Source organism: Heterodontus francisci, chromosome 9 (genome assembly GCF_036365525.1).
Source record: "Heterodontus francisci isolate sHetFra1 chromosome 9, sHetFra1.hap1, whole genome shotgun sequence".
NCBI classification, from domain to species: Eukaryota; Metazoa; Chordata; class Chondrichthyes; order Heterodontiformes; family Heterodontidae; genus Heterodontus; species Heterodontus francisci.
The window spans coordinates 16,330,678-16,349,156 of NC_090379.1; the positions used below are offsets into that span (position 1 = coordinate 16,330,678).

The 18,479-nt window shown below is 45.5% G+C and overlaps 1 protein-coding gene across 1 annotated transcript in view; it reads right to left on the reverse strand.

Moving 5' to 3' along the window:
* Positions 1-2,204: 2,204 nt before the first annotated feature.
* The window catches only part of LOC137373311 (neurexin-3-like), an 883,651-nt gene continuing 867,376 nt past the window's right edge, over positions 2,205-18,479 (reverse strand). Inside the window, exons 14-16 of the mRNA XM_068038134.1 lie at positions 6,992-7,111; positions 4,411-4,476; positions 2,205-2,254 (exon numbers count right to left, since the gene is read on the reverse strand). Of these exons, the coding sequence (XP_067894235.1) occupies positions 2,205-2,254; positions 4,411-4,476; positions 6,992-7,111 (236 nt within the window). The remainder of the gene's footprint in view (positions 2,255-4,410; positions 4,477-6,991; positions 7,112-18,479) is intronic.

Below are 18,479 nucleotides of genomic sequence, written 5' to 3' on the forward strand. Positions count from 1 at the left end.
TTCCCTCAGTTTTCCAAAACGCTACATCTCACACATACACACACCATAAAAATACCAAGTTAATGCTAGAACAGTTTTTCTGAATGAATAGCCACATTCTAGGCAACACAGGCTGGAGTCAGAGAGTCATTTATGGCGCTGAAGGAGGCCATTCAGCCCATCAATTCCATGCCGGCTCTCCTCAGAGTCCGCAGTTAGTCCCACTTCCCAGCTCGATTCCCGTAGCCCTGCAAGTCTATTTCTCTCAGGTAGCCATCCAACTTCCCCCTGAAGTCATTGATCATCTCTGCTTCCGTCACCCTTGTGGGCAGCGAGTTCCAGGTCATTACCACCCACTGTGTAAAAAAGTTTTTCCTCATATTCCCCCTGCATCTTTTGCCCAAAACTTTCAATCTGTGTCCCCTAGTCCTTGTACCATTTGTTAATGGGAACAGTTTTTCCTTGTCTAACTTATCTAAGCCTGTCATAATCTTGTACACTTCTACGAAATCTCCTCTCAATCTCCTTTGTTCTAAGGAGAACAAACCTAGCTTTTCCAACCTAACCTTGTAACTAAAATCCTCCATCCCTGGAGCCATTCTGGTAAGTCTCCTCTGCATTCTCTCAAGAACCCTCACATCCTTCCTGAAGTGTGGTGCCACCTTCAAAGATCTATGCACATGCACCCCCAGGTCCCTCTGTTCCTGCACACTCTTTAGAACTGTGCCATTAGACTAGTAGTTTTTTGGCAAAGTGACCTATAATCACAGTAAAATATCAAGCAGCTGAAGATTTACGGAACTATTTTGTGCACGGACTTTGAAGGAAATATCAGAGTGGATTTTTGTCTTTGAGGCTTAGGCGGTGCAGCCATTTGCCCACCTGTTGTAGAACCCAAGGTGAAGATTGAACAGGCTTGACAACAAGCACACGATCCATTCCATCAGATTACTGCCCGTGCAATGAACCTCAAATATTTACCCCCATTGACTTCATGTCTGCAGATACCAGAAGGTTCATCAGCGGAAAATTGTTAACTGCATTCTTTGTTCACTTGGTAACTAGTGCTGCCATTTTAATTGTGTGCTTTCTTGCATTCAATCAAGAATGCTCTCATGAGACATTATCATTCTATCTGCTGGCCTTTGTAAATACATATACATGTTCAGTTTATTTGCTACTTGATGATAGATGAAATCGTTCAGTCTTCCTGCTTTTTAACAGAACAGATGGTTAAGCAGTCCATCGCAGGACTTTGACTGCGCTCTCAATCTGAGTCTGCTCAACTTTCCAACACAATGTGCGTGCTCAGAGTATATTTAAAAATAAATCTCCAACTCTAATGGAGATCCACCATGTTTGAATTTCCTTCTTGTATTCCAGTCTGCTCTTGAGTCATCAGAAATGGGGAGGAGCCACCTACCACCCCAGGACAGCTCCATTTATTTTAACAAGAGACTTTCTCCCCAACTTCAGACCAAAGGTATGGTCGAGTACCATCTTAACTTCTGAATGACCGTCGGGAACAAGCAGGAAAACAGCACAGGTCAAAGTTTCTTATGAGGTTACAGCAATACAAGCGACTCGCCAGTGAGTCAACAAATAATGCAAAATATGGAATGCCCAGTTCTTGAGACACTGTGCACTGAAAAATCTGAGGATCTTGCAGACTCTGTGGGATCCCATCCTGGGTCTGTTGACCCCCATCTTGCATATTCATGCTCCAACACTTTACTTCCACCCGAATTGCGGTGTGGTGTGGGCGGGGATCATTGCGAGTCTCCAGATGTACAGAAATCACATTGTAGCTAGGTGCTGGTTCATACTGGGATGTCAGAACAATAAGCTTGTGACTTTGCATTCCTTTCCGATTTTTGAGAGTCATTTTATTTTCCTCTTACACCCCCTTCCCCCCTCAACCTCTGCTATATTTGCAATTGGATGGACAATACAGAATTTTAAAGAGCATTTTTGCTCTTGCAGGAAATTAGCTGCCATTGTGTTGGAAATACGATTTAATTTTTCTCCCCACTGATGCTTCCATGCACAAATATGTTAAATACCTGGCACAAAATAGATAAATGAAACAGGCTTCATACAGACTGCTCTAGTCCTGGTGAATAACAATGGGAATTCTGCCTGCAACACTCCAATAGCGTAACATCCAAAGCACCACGTTAGCAGTTTTGAAAAAAAATCTTTCCACATTGCTCTTTTCCCCTTTGTTAGTTTATGGATATAGTCTTCAGAGAACTGATTTCATGCAAGTCAAATACTAAAAACCACACGACAATACTTTCTTTACTCAGGGAAGCTGTAGCATTGCTGATTTCACCAAGACCGACAGGGATACTCAAGGCGTGACGTCATATGATTAGAATCAAATTATGATTGGCGTCGGGTGCTAGAGGTGTGGAGTGATGGGAGTGAATGTGTTTGGTTGAGCTCACTTCCCCTGCAGGATTCCTGTTCTCCCATGTGTTGCCACAGTGAGGCACTAAAATGGGCCCAGTTGCTTTCCCCAATGGACAGGATGAAAGTCACAGGGAAAGTTATGGGCTGTTGGAGACTGGATCGCATGGCACTGCCCACTCTCTCTTAGCTGGGTGGTCCAGGGAAGCCCTCAAGTAACAGAGGCATCTGAACACTACCCCATCTCCTTTCCCCATTGGTCTGTTTGACATCCATTGTATTTCTCAGTGAATACATCAGTGAGATACCCTTTACCCAAGAAAATAGAAATCTTTCATATTTTCTATCAATGGACTTTTATCCCCTTCCCCTTTTTAACTTTCACCTTTTCCATCTGTGTTCAATACCTACTTTTCCTGATTAAAAAGGTGGGAAATAAACCTCCCAAATTTCTCTCACTGCAGTACTAGATATTGCTCAGCAGAGGCAGAGTGTGAATAACCCTGATTTTCTCTGTCTTTGTTTGATTGTCCTTCCATCGTTCTCTGCCAAAACGTGACTTGACTTCCATTTAACATCTGAACACCACCCCATCTGTTGGGAGATGTGAGAGGGACAAACTGGGCTACAAAGGTCGTCAGGGCGTATTAGATATTTAGGCTGGGGAAAGGTTAATAGAATCCAGGTAGCAAGCTATGGACGGATATTAAACACAAATGGACATAGGTACAGAAGTGCTGAATTTACTCAGTACCAAGGTCAAGCGTCTTGATTAAATGTGGTAAACACAAAGGAGGACCATTATCCCTCTCGAGGGATTAGGAATGTTATGTTTCCTTTCAATGGAGACATGTTTTATAGCATAACCACAGCTTCTTTGACAAGGGGGTCAAATGGTCAAAAATAGATGGTGTAAGGGGGAATGGGTCGTAGGATTGAAACCTAAGCAACCTGTAACCGTGTGTACATGGCATCTTCAGAATTGGATAATGAGGTTTTGGTTGTAAGCCATTGGTTTGTTTAGTGAGTTTTGATAGTTTTTGATCCACCCTATGAAAGGGTATAAAGAATGGTTGATTGAGTGAATGTATGTAATTCTGCAGTCACTTAGCCTCTGCATGTTTTCTGGATTCTGTACTCTGAAGAAATAAAGACTTTTGCTGGACAAGTATAATGTATGCAACTACTTCGACACATTTCCCTCAGCATCCAAAGGAATTATCTAGGGATATCACCATCCCCTTTTCCCATTGGCCTGGCTGACAACCATTGCAGATGTCTCAGAGAATACATTCTACCTTTAGGCATCATCGAGATACCCTTTACCCCAGCTAATAGATCCCAGTCTTTCATATTTATCAATGAACATCCAACAAACGGAACAACATCTCATCAATAATGATATCTTCAGCCAAGTTTTTTCCAGACTGAACAACACGGAACTACCACCACACATGGGAGAGGTGAGGAAATTCTTGCATGGATCAGTCATTATAAAGATTGTGAGCTGAAATCATGCTGTGCAGTATAAGAAAGAAGCACATTTATATGAAATTTATTTATTATGTTACTGAAGCCCTTTGGTAAAACAGCTGACCAAAGGAATTTATAAGAAATACATTGAGAGGCCGAGGGAAATTCTAAGCAAGTCTCAGCAATCTGAACCCACACAGAATCTTAACCCATTCTCATACGCAATGAATGTGACGAGTAGCAACCTCTCTTGAAAAGTCACTCATAACAAACTAATACATTCCAATAGTATCTGTTTTTTAAAAATCATCCTGTGGTAGTCATTATCGAAGAGTGGTGTTCAAAACTGGGTGAACATCCCCTTGTTGATGAAATTCTTGGAGCTATCTCCAGTGCAAACATCAACCAGGCCAACTTATTTAAACTCTATCACAGTGCTGCATCCTTCAGCATTTCTTTCCAACTGCTGAAAGCAGCAAGTTCATCTCAGTCTGACCTTAATACGCTTTAAACCTCTTCCAATGAATGGGCCTGAACAGGACCTACCTGCTAAGGATTTGATGCTTCCTCTTCCTTCATCAAAGTCATGGGCAGAAGAAAAATCCTTGTGTACTTAGACCATAATATACAGCAATATTTTCTAACATGTTTTATTAAAAACGGGTAAGAAATATGCAATAATAATGCAGCAAAGATTAACAGGGCATTGTGAATATCCACCTGTTTTTACCAACCATTGCAATCTCTCAAATGAATGTTTTGGAATCCAAACTCATATTGCAGGATGTGCTGTTGGACTGGAAGTAAGAAGATTGCATTGGTTGAGGATGCATGAGGAGGAAGCATTCAGAGTGTGAATGGACTTAGAGCGCAAATCTGGATCCAAATCCAGCCATCTCTGATCAACACTCAAAGCAGAAAAGGCTGCAACTGGCACCCAAAGCAACAATTGGCTGATTGCCCCAGCCCTGGTAATGGATAGATTAATTTTAAACAAAGAGCAAGTTTCCATTTCTGCAATACTTTTTTTTTTAAGTTTAGTCTTTACCCCACACCAAAATGCAAGAATTTTGATTTGATTTTTCTTCACAGATATGATAAATACCTGGCAGAAAATAGATGAAGCACTAAAACAGCCTCCCTGTGCTGTTTATTTCAATTGTTCAATTCAAATTACTGGATCATTGGAATTTTCTTAACCAGAAAAAAATGCTTTTGAAATAACTAAGACTGTACATTGTTGGGGCTATTACAGTGAAAATGCACAAAACGTTTGTGCCTTCGTAATCCTGAAAGTTGTCTGTTGTCTGAAGAAATCAATTAATGTTTAAATGTAGCTTCCAAATGTGCAACAAAACCAGTAGCAACCAATAAAATCCAGCAATGACATTAGCAGAAGGCCAGAAGAAAATCCTAAAAGCTGCTAGTTGGAAATAAACTATGGGTACTGCTGGGAATTTGGAGCACTGGGGCTGTTTTTGTTAGATTAGTAGAGTATGGGATCATTTGATCGACTGTTCATAATTATGAGGATGTGGGACAGAATTGATAGAAACAGGCACTTTCCAGAGTTTGAAGGGTCAAGAACAAAAGGGATATAGATATTAAGATTAAATGTAAAAGATTTAGTACGGAAAGCACACTTTTTTTTTTAAAACATCAGACAGTTGTGAGGTTCTGGAAGGCATTACTTAGTTGGTGATTGAAGCAGAGAACATGTCAGTTTTAACTGGTTAGATAGATGCTTGATGGAAAGGAGCATGAAGGGATTTGGGAACAAGGAGACACATGGGATTTGGACCACTGTTCCTTTGCTGGATAAGCACCAGTAGGGACCGGCTGCACCAAAGGGCCTGTTTTCATGTTGTACAGGGCATTGGTGAGACTGCACCTAGATTACTGCGTACAGTTTTGGTCTCCTTACTTAAGTAGGGATATACTTTCATTGGAAGCAATTCAGAGAAGGTTTAGTTGGCCGATTCCTGGGATGAAGGGGATGTCTTATGAGGAAAGGTTGGACTCAATGGAGTTTAGAAGAATGAGAGGTAATCTTATTGAAACGTACAAGGTTCTGAGGGGGCTTGACCAGGTAGATGCTGAGAGGGTGTTTTTCCTCAAGGGGGAAATCTAGAACTAGGAGCACAGTTTCAAAATAAGGGGTCTATCATTTAAGATGGAAATGAGGAGGAATTTCTTCTCATTAATCTTTGGAATTCACTTTCCCTAGAGAACAGTGGAGGCTGGGTCATTGAATATGTTCAAGGCTGAATTAGACAGATTTTTGATCTACAAGGTGGGGGGGGGGGGTCAATGGTTATGGTGGTCGGCAGGAAAGTGGAGTTAAGGCCAAAATCAGATCAGCCATGTTCTTAATGAATGGTGGAGCAGGCTCGAGGGGCCGAATGGCCTACTCTTGCTCCAATTTCTTATGTTTGTATTGCAATCTCCATGTCTATTCTAAGTCCATCAACACTCAAAAAGAGAAAGATGGGCTAATGTTTCAGGTATGCCCCCTTCCTCCGAACTTCAGATTGAAACATGGAAGCTTCCTGTCCTATTTCAGATGCCAATTAACCCAACTGGATGAGCAGAGACTGGCTTATTCCATTTGCCTAGACTCTTTGCTAAGACTCAGTGGGAACATTTCCTTTATACAAAGGTGGAAGGACAGGTGGATATTTCAAAATCCCCGTCCCATGACAAGAACAGACAACAGTGTTACCAGCCCTTTCCAGCTTTCCTCATGTATCTAATAGATCCAGAAAATTTGCACTCCAAGCAGAAAACTATCATTTCTTTTGGTAGCATATTACTTAATACGTTTGGGTAAAACTGCTTTGTAAACTATTGGTAAGTAGTCTAATTCTGTTTATTTTAAGCAGGTTAATGACAGCATTAGCACATGACATACACAGTTAACTACCAAGAAAAACCATGCCGGATAAACACCTCACTTCCTTTCTTCAGCTAACAGAACTGCCAAGACCGCATGCCTCAGGTTTTCCTTTCCCACACCGCCAATTATAACATCAAGGAAGGACCCTTGGCATCGGGAAAGCATTACTCAAAGACATACTGAGCTCAGCCAGCAAAGGAAAAAATGAAACTAAATGGACCAATCACTCACGGTCATTGCACTGACTGCCACTGTACGAGGTCATGGAGCAATCGCACGTATACCCCTCCCACTGCTGGATGCAGATCCCATAGTTAGTACAGGAGTCTTCTTGGCAGGTTGTGCTGGGACCTTGGAAGAAAAGATGGAAAAGGACAGTCAATGGTAGCTGAAAAAAACAGAGAACATTCCCCCCTTCTTTTCTGGAAGGTATTAGCATCCACAAGTGCACAGAATATCTCAAAACACACACACACACACACACACGTGTACACACAAGTATATACACAGCTACAAGCCTAAACAGGTTAGGTTGTGAACAACATTCCCTCCAAGGACTTTTTTTCAAACCTCCTATATTAGAAAATTTAAGTTCATTATATACAATATATATCAAAAGGAGAACAGGTTAAACTGACTTTATGTAAAGTTTTCACATTAGTTCCAGGAACTGTATGCCATAATTGTAATAAAAGTGTTTCGGTGATCAGACTGCCCTTTTAATGCCTCTCCTGAAGGCATTAGGTACTGGAATGAAAAACTGTGGACTTATTTAAGAGATGGATGAATGAGCTTCAGTAGGTCAAATGGTCTTCCTCATCTGTATCTGTCTTGTGAGCCTTGATAAACTCCAGAAAGCTTATTGTGGATGGATAATGCTGGAGCCTATATTTATAGAGTTTCACATATATTGTGCAGAGTAAAAGGATTACAAACATGTAGCTCCTCACTCAAAACCCTTCAGCAGTCTCAGTGAGTGTCTGCTTATAAGTGCTCAACCCTAATTAACACCCTTCACCTGCATATAATCAAACCATTGATACACAATTAATAGATTAACAAGCCTCACTGAGATATGGCATCATATTCACTTTGCACTCTGTAAACCTCCTTTATTAGTAAGGCTGGCTCAGAGTGTTTTTGGGATCTGAAACACTTGACTGGAAAATATGGTGGAAGCTGATTCGATAAATAAAAGAGAATTGGATAGGTACTTGAGGATAAGAAACTTACAGGGTTACGGACAAAAAGTGGAAAAGTGGAACTAAACACAACTGCTCTTTTAAAGAGTCAGTACAGGCACGATGGGCCAAATGGCCAGGAATCTATGCTGTAAGTTTCTATATTTGTATAAAAATGTGGCAACAATAATTTTGTCAACGTGATTTCTTCCTAACATTGGCTGAACTGGCATTTGGATTCTAAACTGCTAGAATCCATCCCACATAACGCTGAATTATCAAGTTCTTCATGAGATGGAGTCTGATGCTGGAATGTCCACTAATTTCTTTAGTTAAAGTACCCTCACTGGGCCTCATTTATGGCATACAGTTCCTCAAAGTAAAATCAACAGGAAAAAAGATGATTTATTTCCAAATCCGAATTATTATCGTCAGCCTGGTTGAGGTCTGGTGGGACACAGATTATCCACACTCTGAATTCCTGTTGGGGAGCCTTTTCAGGTTGCACATGAGCTTGTGGCAAGTATCAAGGCTGAATATTTCACAGTGCAATGGGCAAAGGTGCAGAACATTTGGTGTTCACTATATCCTCTGAATTAAAACATCAGCCTCAAGTCCCTTGCTTTACCCATGATTACAGTTCAATATTTTAAAAAAATACACCAGTATTGTGATCAAACGATTTTGGAAAATGTCTGCGACCTCGAACTAAAATGTCACCAAAAAAAATGCACTCTTAATTTGTCAGGTGTTCAATTTTTGGGGAGGACCTGGGTCAACGTTACCGGGCAACTATCAGATCATCAGCCAGTTACATCTGGTACCTTTGAGGGAATGCAAGCTAGGAAGATGAAGAATACAAAATACATAGATTATTTGCTGCGTGGAACTGTGATTTAAATAAAGGCAAATAACCTGTGTGAAAATACTATACGCATGAAACCAGACGGCCATCAATAGATTGAAGAGTGGATAAAAAAGGATTAGAAAGTTTAAGCACTGCATTCATCTACAAAATCAAAAAGCTCAAACCAAACAAAAATGAGACTGAAAGTGCATCTTGTGCAATGCATGGTGCACTGCAGCTGCCAACTCACAAATCACTGAAACAGACTGCATCTTGCCCAAGAAATCTAGAGGACACCAGGTATATAATGCCCTGGATTTTTATCCCCTAAATATGTGATTACGTAAAGGGTTATCATGCCCATCTTTTATCGCCTTTTCTCACATGACCTTATTTATAGGAACTTCGGAACTGGAGTAGGGCATTCAGTCCCTCAAGTGTGGCCTGCACCATTCAATGATATCATGGCTGATCTGGATTTAGTTTGTTAACTCCATTCAATGCCTGTCAATACCTACTTAAGAGATACTGTATTGGTAAAAAAAAGACATGTTTGTCAAACACTTTGGGGAAGCAGAAGAGACCCCAGGTAATCTATAAGTCATGTTTGACTTGATAACATCACATGGGAGGTGAGGAAATTATCCATGGCATTGTATGTTTGTAAAGAAGTTAGTCAAAAACTCTCACAAAAGTGGATGTTCCATTAAGATGCATCATTTGATTTTTTTTTCAAGAGGCCACTGTTCACACAATAAGTTTGTTTCAGTTGGGAGGCAAGGTGCCAGATTCAGCCCCTACTGCATCTCTGATAAACTAAGCTGTAGCCATTACCCCACAGGGGTAATACCCAAGGACCTTCTATATGGTGAGGTAGTCGAGACCAGATGACCAGTGGGGTGCCCAAAGCTCCACTTCAGGGATGCTTACAAGCGTGGCATGAAGGCCCTAAATGTCGACTATCACAACAGGGAGTCACTAGCTGGTGAAAGAGGGAAATGGCAACACATCATGTGGACTGGTGTGCACTGCCACGATGACCAGTTGCTACAGCAGCTTGGCAACAGGTGCCAACGTCAAAAACAACAACAACTCACAGCGTTACTTGGCAGCTTCATGTGCAGCACTTGTGGCAGAACCTGCCTCTCAAGAATTGACCTTCACAGCCATCAGCAAAGGTGCACCAAGAGATGACACCCCACTTAAATGGATTGTTAGCTGCGTGTCCATCATCTATCATAGATGGCAGGGTGTCAACCAGTTGGACCTGACAAGGTTCTGATAAAGGTCAGACCTGAAATATTAACTCTGCTTCTCTCTCCACAGATGCATCCCAGACCTGCTGAGTATTTCTACCATTTTCTGTTTTTATTTCAGATTTCCAGCATCTGCAGTATTTTGCTTTTATTATTATGGACTTGAGAAGGGCCTTCTTCTTGAATGGTTGCAATCCACGTGGTAGCAATTTGATACAACTGAGTGATGTGTTAGGCCACTTCAGTGAGCAGTTAACAGTCAATCACATTGGTGTGGGACTAGAGTCACATACATGTCCAGATTGGGCAAGGATGGCAGGTTTCCTTCCCTAAAGGACATTAATAAACCTGTTCTTTATTTGTAAACAACAACTGGACAGCTTCAAGGTCACCTTTATTGATTTTTAATAAAATTCAATTTAACTTAATTTAAATTCTCAATCTGCCATGATGGGATCGGAACTCACATTCTCTGGATCATTAGTCCAGTGAGATAACCAGTACAAATCTGACTTGGAGGAGAGGCAGAGACAGATTAGGGGAGACAGAGACATACTGGGTGGAGAGAGAAAGAAACTCAGGGGCAGAGAGAGAGAGATGGAGACTGGGTTGGGGGTAAGAGAGAGAGCGTGTCATATACCGCATAGGAGGAGGCCATTCTGCCCATCATGTCCATGCTGGCTCTCCATGGAGCAATCCAGTCAGTCCCACTCCACCACTTGATTCCCATAGCCCTGCATTTTATTTCCTTCAAGTGTCCATCCAATTTCACCACCCTCATGGGCAGCAGGTTCCAGGTCATTACAACTCGCTGTGTAAAAAAGTACTGCCTCATATTCCCCCTGCATCTCTTGCCCAATACCTTCAATCTGTGTCCCCTATCCTTGCACCATTTGTTAATGGGAACAGTTTTTCCTTGTCTAACTTATCGAAGCCTGTCATAATCTTGTACACCTCAAATCTCCCCTCAATCTCCTTTGCTCCAGGGAGAACAAACCCAGCTTTTCCAACTTAACCTTGTAATTAAAATCCCCCCATCCCTGCAACCATTCTGGTAAATGTCTTCTGCACCCTCTCAAGGACGCTTACATCCTTCTTAAAGTGTAGTGACCAGAACTGGATGCAGTACTCTAGTTGGGGCATAACCAGAGTTTTATAAAGGTTCAGCATAACGTCCCTGCTTTTGTACTTTTTAAAATTCTCTTAGGGGATGTGGGTGTCACTGGCAAGGCCAGCATTTGTTGCCCATCCCTAACTGCCCTTGACAACTGAGTGCCTTGCTAGGCCATTTCAGAGGACAGTTAAGAGTCAACCATATTGCACTGGATGGCGAGAGAGAGACTGGGGCGAGGGGGAGGCAGAGAGACTGCAGAGGTGGAGAGAGACCGCGGTGAGAGAGAGAGAGAGACCGCGGTGAGAGAGAGAGAGAGACCGCGGTGAGAGAGAGAGAGAGACCGCGGTGAGAGAGAGAGAGAGACCGCGGTGAGAGAGAGAGAGAGACCGCGGTGAGAGAGAGAGAGAGACCGCGGTGAGAGAGAGAGAGAGACCGCGGTGAGAGAGAGAGAGAGACCGCGGTGAGAGAGAGAGAGAGACCGCGGTGAGAGAGAGAGAGAGACCGCGGTGAGAGAGAGAGAGAGACCGCGGTGAGAGAGAGAGAGAGACCGCGGTGAGAGAGAGAGATTGGGGGGGAGGCGGAGAGACTGCAGGCGTAGAGAGAAAGACCGGGAGACAGAGAGACTGGGGAAGAAAGAGGAGACTGGTTAGATAGAGAGAAAAGACGGGGGGGGGGGAAGAGAAAAGACGGGGGGGGGGGGAAGAGAAAAGACGGGGGGGGGGGAAGAGAAAAGACGGGGGGGGGGGAAGAGAAAAGACGGGGGGGGGGGAAGAGAAAAGACGGGGGGGGGAAGAGAAAAGACGGGGGGGGGGGGAAGAGAAAAGACGGGGGGGGGGGGGAAGAGAAAAGACCAGGTGGGGGGGGGGGAAGAGAAAAGACGGGGGTGGGGGGGGGGAAGAGAAAAGACGGGGGGGGGGGGAAGAGAAAAGACGGGGGGGGGAAGAGAAAAGACGGGGGGGGTGGTGGAAGAGAAAAGACGGGGGGGGTGGTGGAAGAGAAAAGACGGGGGGGGGAAGAGAAAAGACGGGGGGGGGGGGGAGAGAAAAGACTGGGGGAGAGAGAAAAGACTGGGGGAGAGAGAAAAGACTGGGGGAGAGAGAAAAGACTGGGGGAGAGAGAAAAGACTGGGGGGGAGAGAAAAGACTGGGGGGAGAGAAAAGACTGGGGGGGAGAGAAAAGACTGGGGGGGAGAGAAAAGACTGGGGGGGAGAGAAAAGACTGGGGGGGAGAGAAAAGACTGGGGGGGAGAGAAAAGACTGGGGGGGAGAGAAAAGACTGGGGGGGGAGAGAAAAGACTGGGGGGGGAGAGAAAAGACTGGGGGGGGAGAGAAAAGACTGGGGGGGGGAGAGAAAAGACTGGGGGGGAGAGAAAAGACTGGGGGGGGGGAAGAGAAAAGACTGGGGGGGGGGAGAGAAAAGACTGGGGGGGGGGGGGAGAGAAAAGACTGGGGGGGAGAGAAAAGACTGGGGGGGAGAAAAGACTGGGGGGGAGAAAAGACTGGAAGACTGGGGGGGTGGGGGGAGAGAGAGAGACTGGGAGAGAGCAAGGAGGAGCGGGGGAGTGGGACTGAATAGATTGCTCCGCTTAGAGCTGGCTGGCACTGACTCGTAATTGACTCGATGGGCCAAATAGCTTCCTTCTATCCCATAAATGACTCAATGATTAGTGTACCTAATTGTCATAAGGCAATTTAATGGTACAGTCCTATTGTCACCTGATGCCTTCTACACACACATGCACGCATGTACCCAACTACTCCCCTGCACAACTCAAGAGCTGTTAGGTTAACAAGGCCACTATCTTGGTTGAGATTAGCTAACCAAACACAACCCAGGAATTGATCCTGGGACTCGTCTGGCATGAACAGCTCAGGCACATATCACACAAAACCTGCCAAACTATCGAGGGAGCACTCACATTTATTTTTTTAAATTTAAACATATGAAAATTTCACTGTCAAGTCATGGTCAAAAGCCACACTGTGCTCTCCAATGTGAGCACAATCTTAGTGACTCTTTTTATAAGGCATATTGCTATGGCATTGACATGAAAACCCGACATGCCAAATGAGAAGTATTAATTTCACAGGTTGGAACCTTGCCATAGACTTTTACTGGAGATTCTTTCAAATAACTTATTTAAAAAAGAAAAGCTGGCAGCCAAGATGGCCCCTGCAATTTACATATTAAACACCAACAGAGTAAACTGGAAACAACATGACTTACTCAACCTAGCCAGAATAATGGGGTGCTCTCTGATTAAATTATCTGAAATGGCTTTATCAACACACGGTCATCAACAGCCATTGACTTTGAAAGAGCCAATCCCCTCCAAGTGTGACTAAACAATTTGAGGTGTGGCGCCATGAATCTCAGAGAAGATTCCAGAAGGACCTCATTAACACCAGAAAGAGGTTTGGTAATGGCATGTGACTGTTTGTGCAGCTCTGGGGAGACTGAGAGTTTTTGTCAGTAAGAAAAGCAGAAGGGCAGTAACTGGTAAGCCATCAAGGGATCAGCTCTCTCTCTCTCCAGTCAGACCGCCACAGCCAGCAACTAAGGGACAAGGGTCTAAACTCCCTCTTCTGCCTTCCAGAGCCCAAGAAGCAACCCCGCAACCGTGCACGTGGCCCAACGAGAACTTCAGGACCACAATTTCAACTGAGGACTCGGGGACTGATATTCAGTATTTAAATTCCATTTATTCCGGACTCTACTCCAATCACCCAAATCTGTTTTCCCTCTGGAATCTATTTGTACGTTTGTGTGTGACTCTCGTGTGAATGTGTGCGTGAATGCATAGCGTATTTTTAGTAATTTTAACCAGTTTTGAGTGTTAAGAATAATAAACTTACATCTTTCTTGTTTAAACTCAAGAAAACCTGTCTGACTGGTTCTTTGGCAATTATATTAGAGGAATAGGAGCAAGCAAGGTGTTATGTTCAATCACTGTGTTAAAAAAAAGCCCTGTTGAGGTCAAACCAGAGAAGGGACGAAAGGGGAGCCTAAGACCCCCTTCCTCACCTGACTAACAGCATCAATATCTTTCTAAGAATCAACAGTGACAAATTTACTGGGACCTTTGCTTTCAACCAACGGGATGTCAGTAGGAACACCAGAGGGTTGACTGCAAAAACAAAGAGACTTAATTATCATGTTTTATATCATTGGGCTGGATTTTATTCTTCCCCCAGGGGTCGGGCTCCGTGGTGGTGGGGGGGGGGGGGGGGGGGGGTGGCTGAAGGTGGCTAAGGATGAGACCCGCCATGGACCTCGATGCCATGAGGGCCCAGCCTGATCCTCCCAGCGGAGGCGAGGCATGGTGGGCCCCCTGCCCCCCGCCACTGGGCGACAGGACCACAACTTAAATATTCAAATAAACACAATTATTAAATTTAAATAGACTTATCTGCGATCTTGAGGGCCTGCCGGTACTCCTGCGCCTTCAGATCCCCGTCCGGGGAAACGCGCGCCATACTGGCGGGGAGGGGGGAGAAGGTAAACTTGTCAGTGCGGGGGACAGGGGAATGGGGTCAAATATGCACAATGAGTGTAGGGGATGGTGGGGAGCGTTGAACCTTAAAACTTTGTGCAGTTTGGGGGTGGAAGGTCAGATGTAAAAGTTAGTGTTTGGGGGGGGGGGGGTGGAAGGGCAAATAGTTATTGTAATTATTATTGGGGGATGGGAAAGGGGCGTTAGAAATTTATTTATTTAAGTTTGGGGGGGGGGAGGGGGTGGTGGGTGGGTCGGACTTTAAAAATTTAAATTGGGCGACAGGGCTTGCTGCCCTTTAAAAATAGCGCCAGCACCTGTGTACAGGCAGCTGACACCAATGCTGGGGAAAAGACAGCCTGCCCCCTCCGGCTAGTCAAATGAGTTGCCGCACTTGAGATTGCAGTGGCTCTTTGGCACGCGGGTCACCATTTTTTGAGCTCGCGGCCAAAATCGGCGGCTGGCTCTTAAAATCCAGCCCATTATCTCCTCTTCACAGAATTGCTTGACACCCAATCTGACATCTTTTCAATCATTATAAAATTTATCCTATTCTGGAACACAGTTGATATCATAACAGTGTTTGCTCAGATCAAACCAGCCCAGCTAACCTCAATTAACCTGCATCTTGCATACAGATAGAAAACAGGAACACAGAGTCTCAAATTCAGTTCCTGTTGAAAGCAACTCGTTGGCCACAATTTTGAAGAACTATTATATCATACATCAGTTCATTACAGGTCAGTAAAGTGCAAGCTCAGACAGCACTGCGTCTGATGCTCAAGTACAGGCTGCAGTAAATCGGGACTACCTGTGTTTGGAACGTGACCTCTTAGCACCACAGAGTGCCTTCGGCTTGCCTGCTTCCCCACTGACACAACTGCACCTGCACACACCATCACACAACTTAAATCTGGTCAGGCACGCTTAATCTTTTGGCTACACACAGATGCTGCTAGCTTGTGAGTTGATGGCATGTCCCTCAGATGCAATATATACTGCCTTATTTATGTTACAGTCCTGAGTGGACAGGCTGTCATTGCAGTGGGGGTCCCAACAATGGGCCGGAAGCCAGGGCAATTGCACCTCGGCCGTTTGGGGGACTCCCGGCCAAACTTTGCCTCTTAGGCAACTAATTAGTTGCTGTCAGGGCTGCTGTCCCTTTAAAGGATGGCTGCCCGCCCCCAGGAGCTGCCGGCCAATCGGATGACCAGCAGCGCCACCAGAAGCGTTGGTCACTGCTGTGTCCGCGCCGAGAAGAGAGGACACCATGAAGCAGACCGCCCTCCCAAGTCGGTAAGTGGGCTTTGGGGGAGTCGGGGCCAGTCAGGCAGGCCATGGCGAGTGGGTGGGCATGGGGTGCTTGGTGAGGGTAGGGAGTTTGCCAAGGAGGGGCCACCTCCGTGGACCACAGAATGCCCGAAGAGGAGGATCCTCCCCACCCCAAGCCTGCAGGGAGGCTGCCGGGATTTACCATGTGGTCTCCCCACACGGCGGAAAGCCCACCCACCCCTGGTAAAATGCCAGCAGAAGTTCAATTGGTCTGTGTGTGTGCGTGGGGGGGGCAGGGGGGGGCGTCCTGCATCTCCCGCCGCTGGTAAAGTGGCATAACAGCGGAGGACAGTGTCAACTCCACCCCACATTCCCTCACCACTGCCACCACCACCACCCACCAACCCCCGCATCCCTGGGGGTGGGGGGGGGGGGGGGGGGTTGGGAAAATCCAGGGTTCAAGTCCCTTTCCAGAGACTTGAGCACATAATTCAGGCTGACAGAGTGCAGTATTGAGGGAATGCTGCACTGTCTGAGGCACCGTCTTTCAGATGAGATGCTAAAACCGAGGCCCCGCCTGCCCTCACAGGTGGATGTGAAAGATTCCACGTCACTATTTTGTAGAACAGCAGGGGAGTTGTTCCCGGTGCCCTGGCCAATGTTTATCTCTCAACGATCATCACCAAAACAGATTATCTAGTCATTTATTTGTTTATGGGACCTTATTGTGTACAAATTGGCTGCTGCGTTTCCTACATTCCAATAACGACTACACTTCAAAAATATACTTCTCCACGGATGCTGCCAGACCTGCTGACTATTTCCAGCACTTTTTGGGTTGATTTCAGATTTCCAGCATCTGCAGTATTTTGCTTTTATCAAAAATATACTTCATTGACTGTAAAGGGCTTTGGAACCTCCAGAGGTCATGAAAGGTGTTGTAGAAATACAGGCTCTTTCCTTTACTTTCTTAAATTTCTCCGGACCTTTTGCAATGTCAGGGACGGTGAGTGTAAACCCCTCATTTGAAATTCCCATTTACTGGTGGGTGGGAGCTCATAATAATGGCCGAGCTCCACCACCTTGCCTCTGCAGTCAGGGAAGAGAATTAGCTTGTGAGCTGATGGCCTGTTCCTCAGCAGCACGTATGCTGCCTTGTTTAAGCTACAGCCCTGACTGGACAGCATTCTCAAGGAGATGGTGGAGTATAAAAGGCATATCAGAAGACTTTAGTCAAAAGAAACTGCCGCGGGCACAGACCTGTCTGTCACCTGGCCTGCTGAATCTAAAGGATCAATATGCTGCTGTGTGCTATCCACTGAAATGGGTTTGAACAGCATTTAAAGGGAACCTCAAGGCACTTTATTATTCTTGGTCTGCTGCTGGGTGAGCATTGCTGCAGCAGAGACTCACGAATCTCTCAGTGACGCTCGCCCTATTTTCCTCACCAGTGAGTCACCGAGCCTTTGAAGCTCTGCTCCTGCTATTCCTGCCTGAACCATCAATATTTAAACTTGGGTGAGGTAAGCAGATCACAGCTGCGCGTCCCCTCTAAATCTGTTGCCTGAATTCCCACTTCACAGTGTACCTGCTATTAAGTGGCAAAGAACAACTTTAGACACAAACTTCTCTACTGCAAATGTTGGACATTTTCTGATTTATGTTGAAATCGATGAAGTTAGCAGGCCAAGCTGAGAAAGTTGGTTTAAAAGGTAGACGGGGTTCTGGGCTTTATGTAGAGGCTTCGGAGGGAATTTTATGCTCTCCTCCCCGCGGCAGGTTTGGAGGCGGTGGGGGGGGGGATCATAAAATCAGGTGGGATGGTGGCGGAAGGAGCCTCGGTTTTAGCATCTCATCTGAAAGACGGTGCCTCAGACAGTGCAGCATTCCCTCAATACTGCACTCTGTCAGCCTGAATTATGTGCTCAAGTCTCTGGAAAGGGACTTGAACCCTGGATTTTCCCAACCCCCCCACCCCCAGGGATGCGGGGGTTGGTGGGTGGTGGTGGTGGCAGTGGTGAGGGAATGTGGGGTGGAGTTGACACTGTCCTCCCGCCACCATCCTGTTGCGCCAAAATTTAGTCCGATGTGGGAAGACGTGTCAATGGCCTTCCAACCCCACTGCCAATTGAGGCCCTTAACAGGGCAATTAATCCCAATTAAGGGCCTCTTCCCATGGTGGCTACAATTAGCCTGGAGGGCCATCCCCTTGCCCTTGCTGCTGACCTCCCTGCCCACTCCCCTAACCCCCACTCTGTGAGAACCCGCTCGCCCTAACCTACCTGAGGCCTGGCTCCTGCGATGCTCCTCAGCCTCTGGTACCTCCACCTTCAGCAGCAGCCACCGCATCCGTGATGGCACTGCAGCTGCTGGCCTCTGATTGGCTGACAGTTCTCCAAGGGCGGGATTTCCAGTGACGGGGTCCTAGATCCTGTGAAAGGCCTGCTGTTGTCAACTTAAGTGCCTAATTGGCAGTAAATTTGGCGGGCCTTCCAGAGAAGATGCGATACGGGGATCGTGGCATTGCTTTTTCCAGATGTCAAGACCCTCACCGCC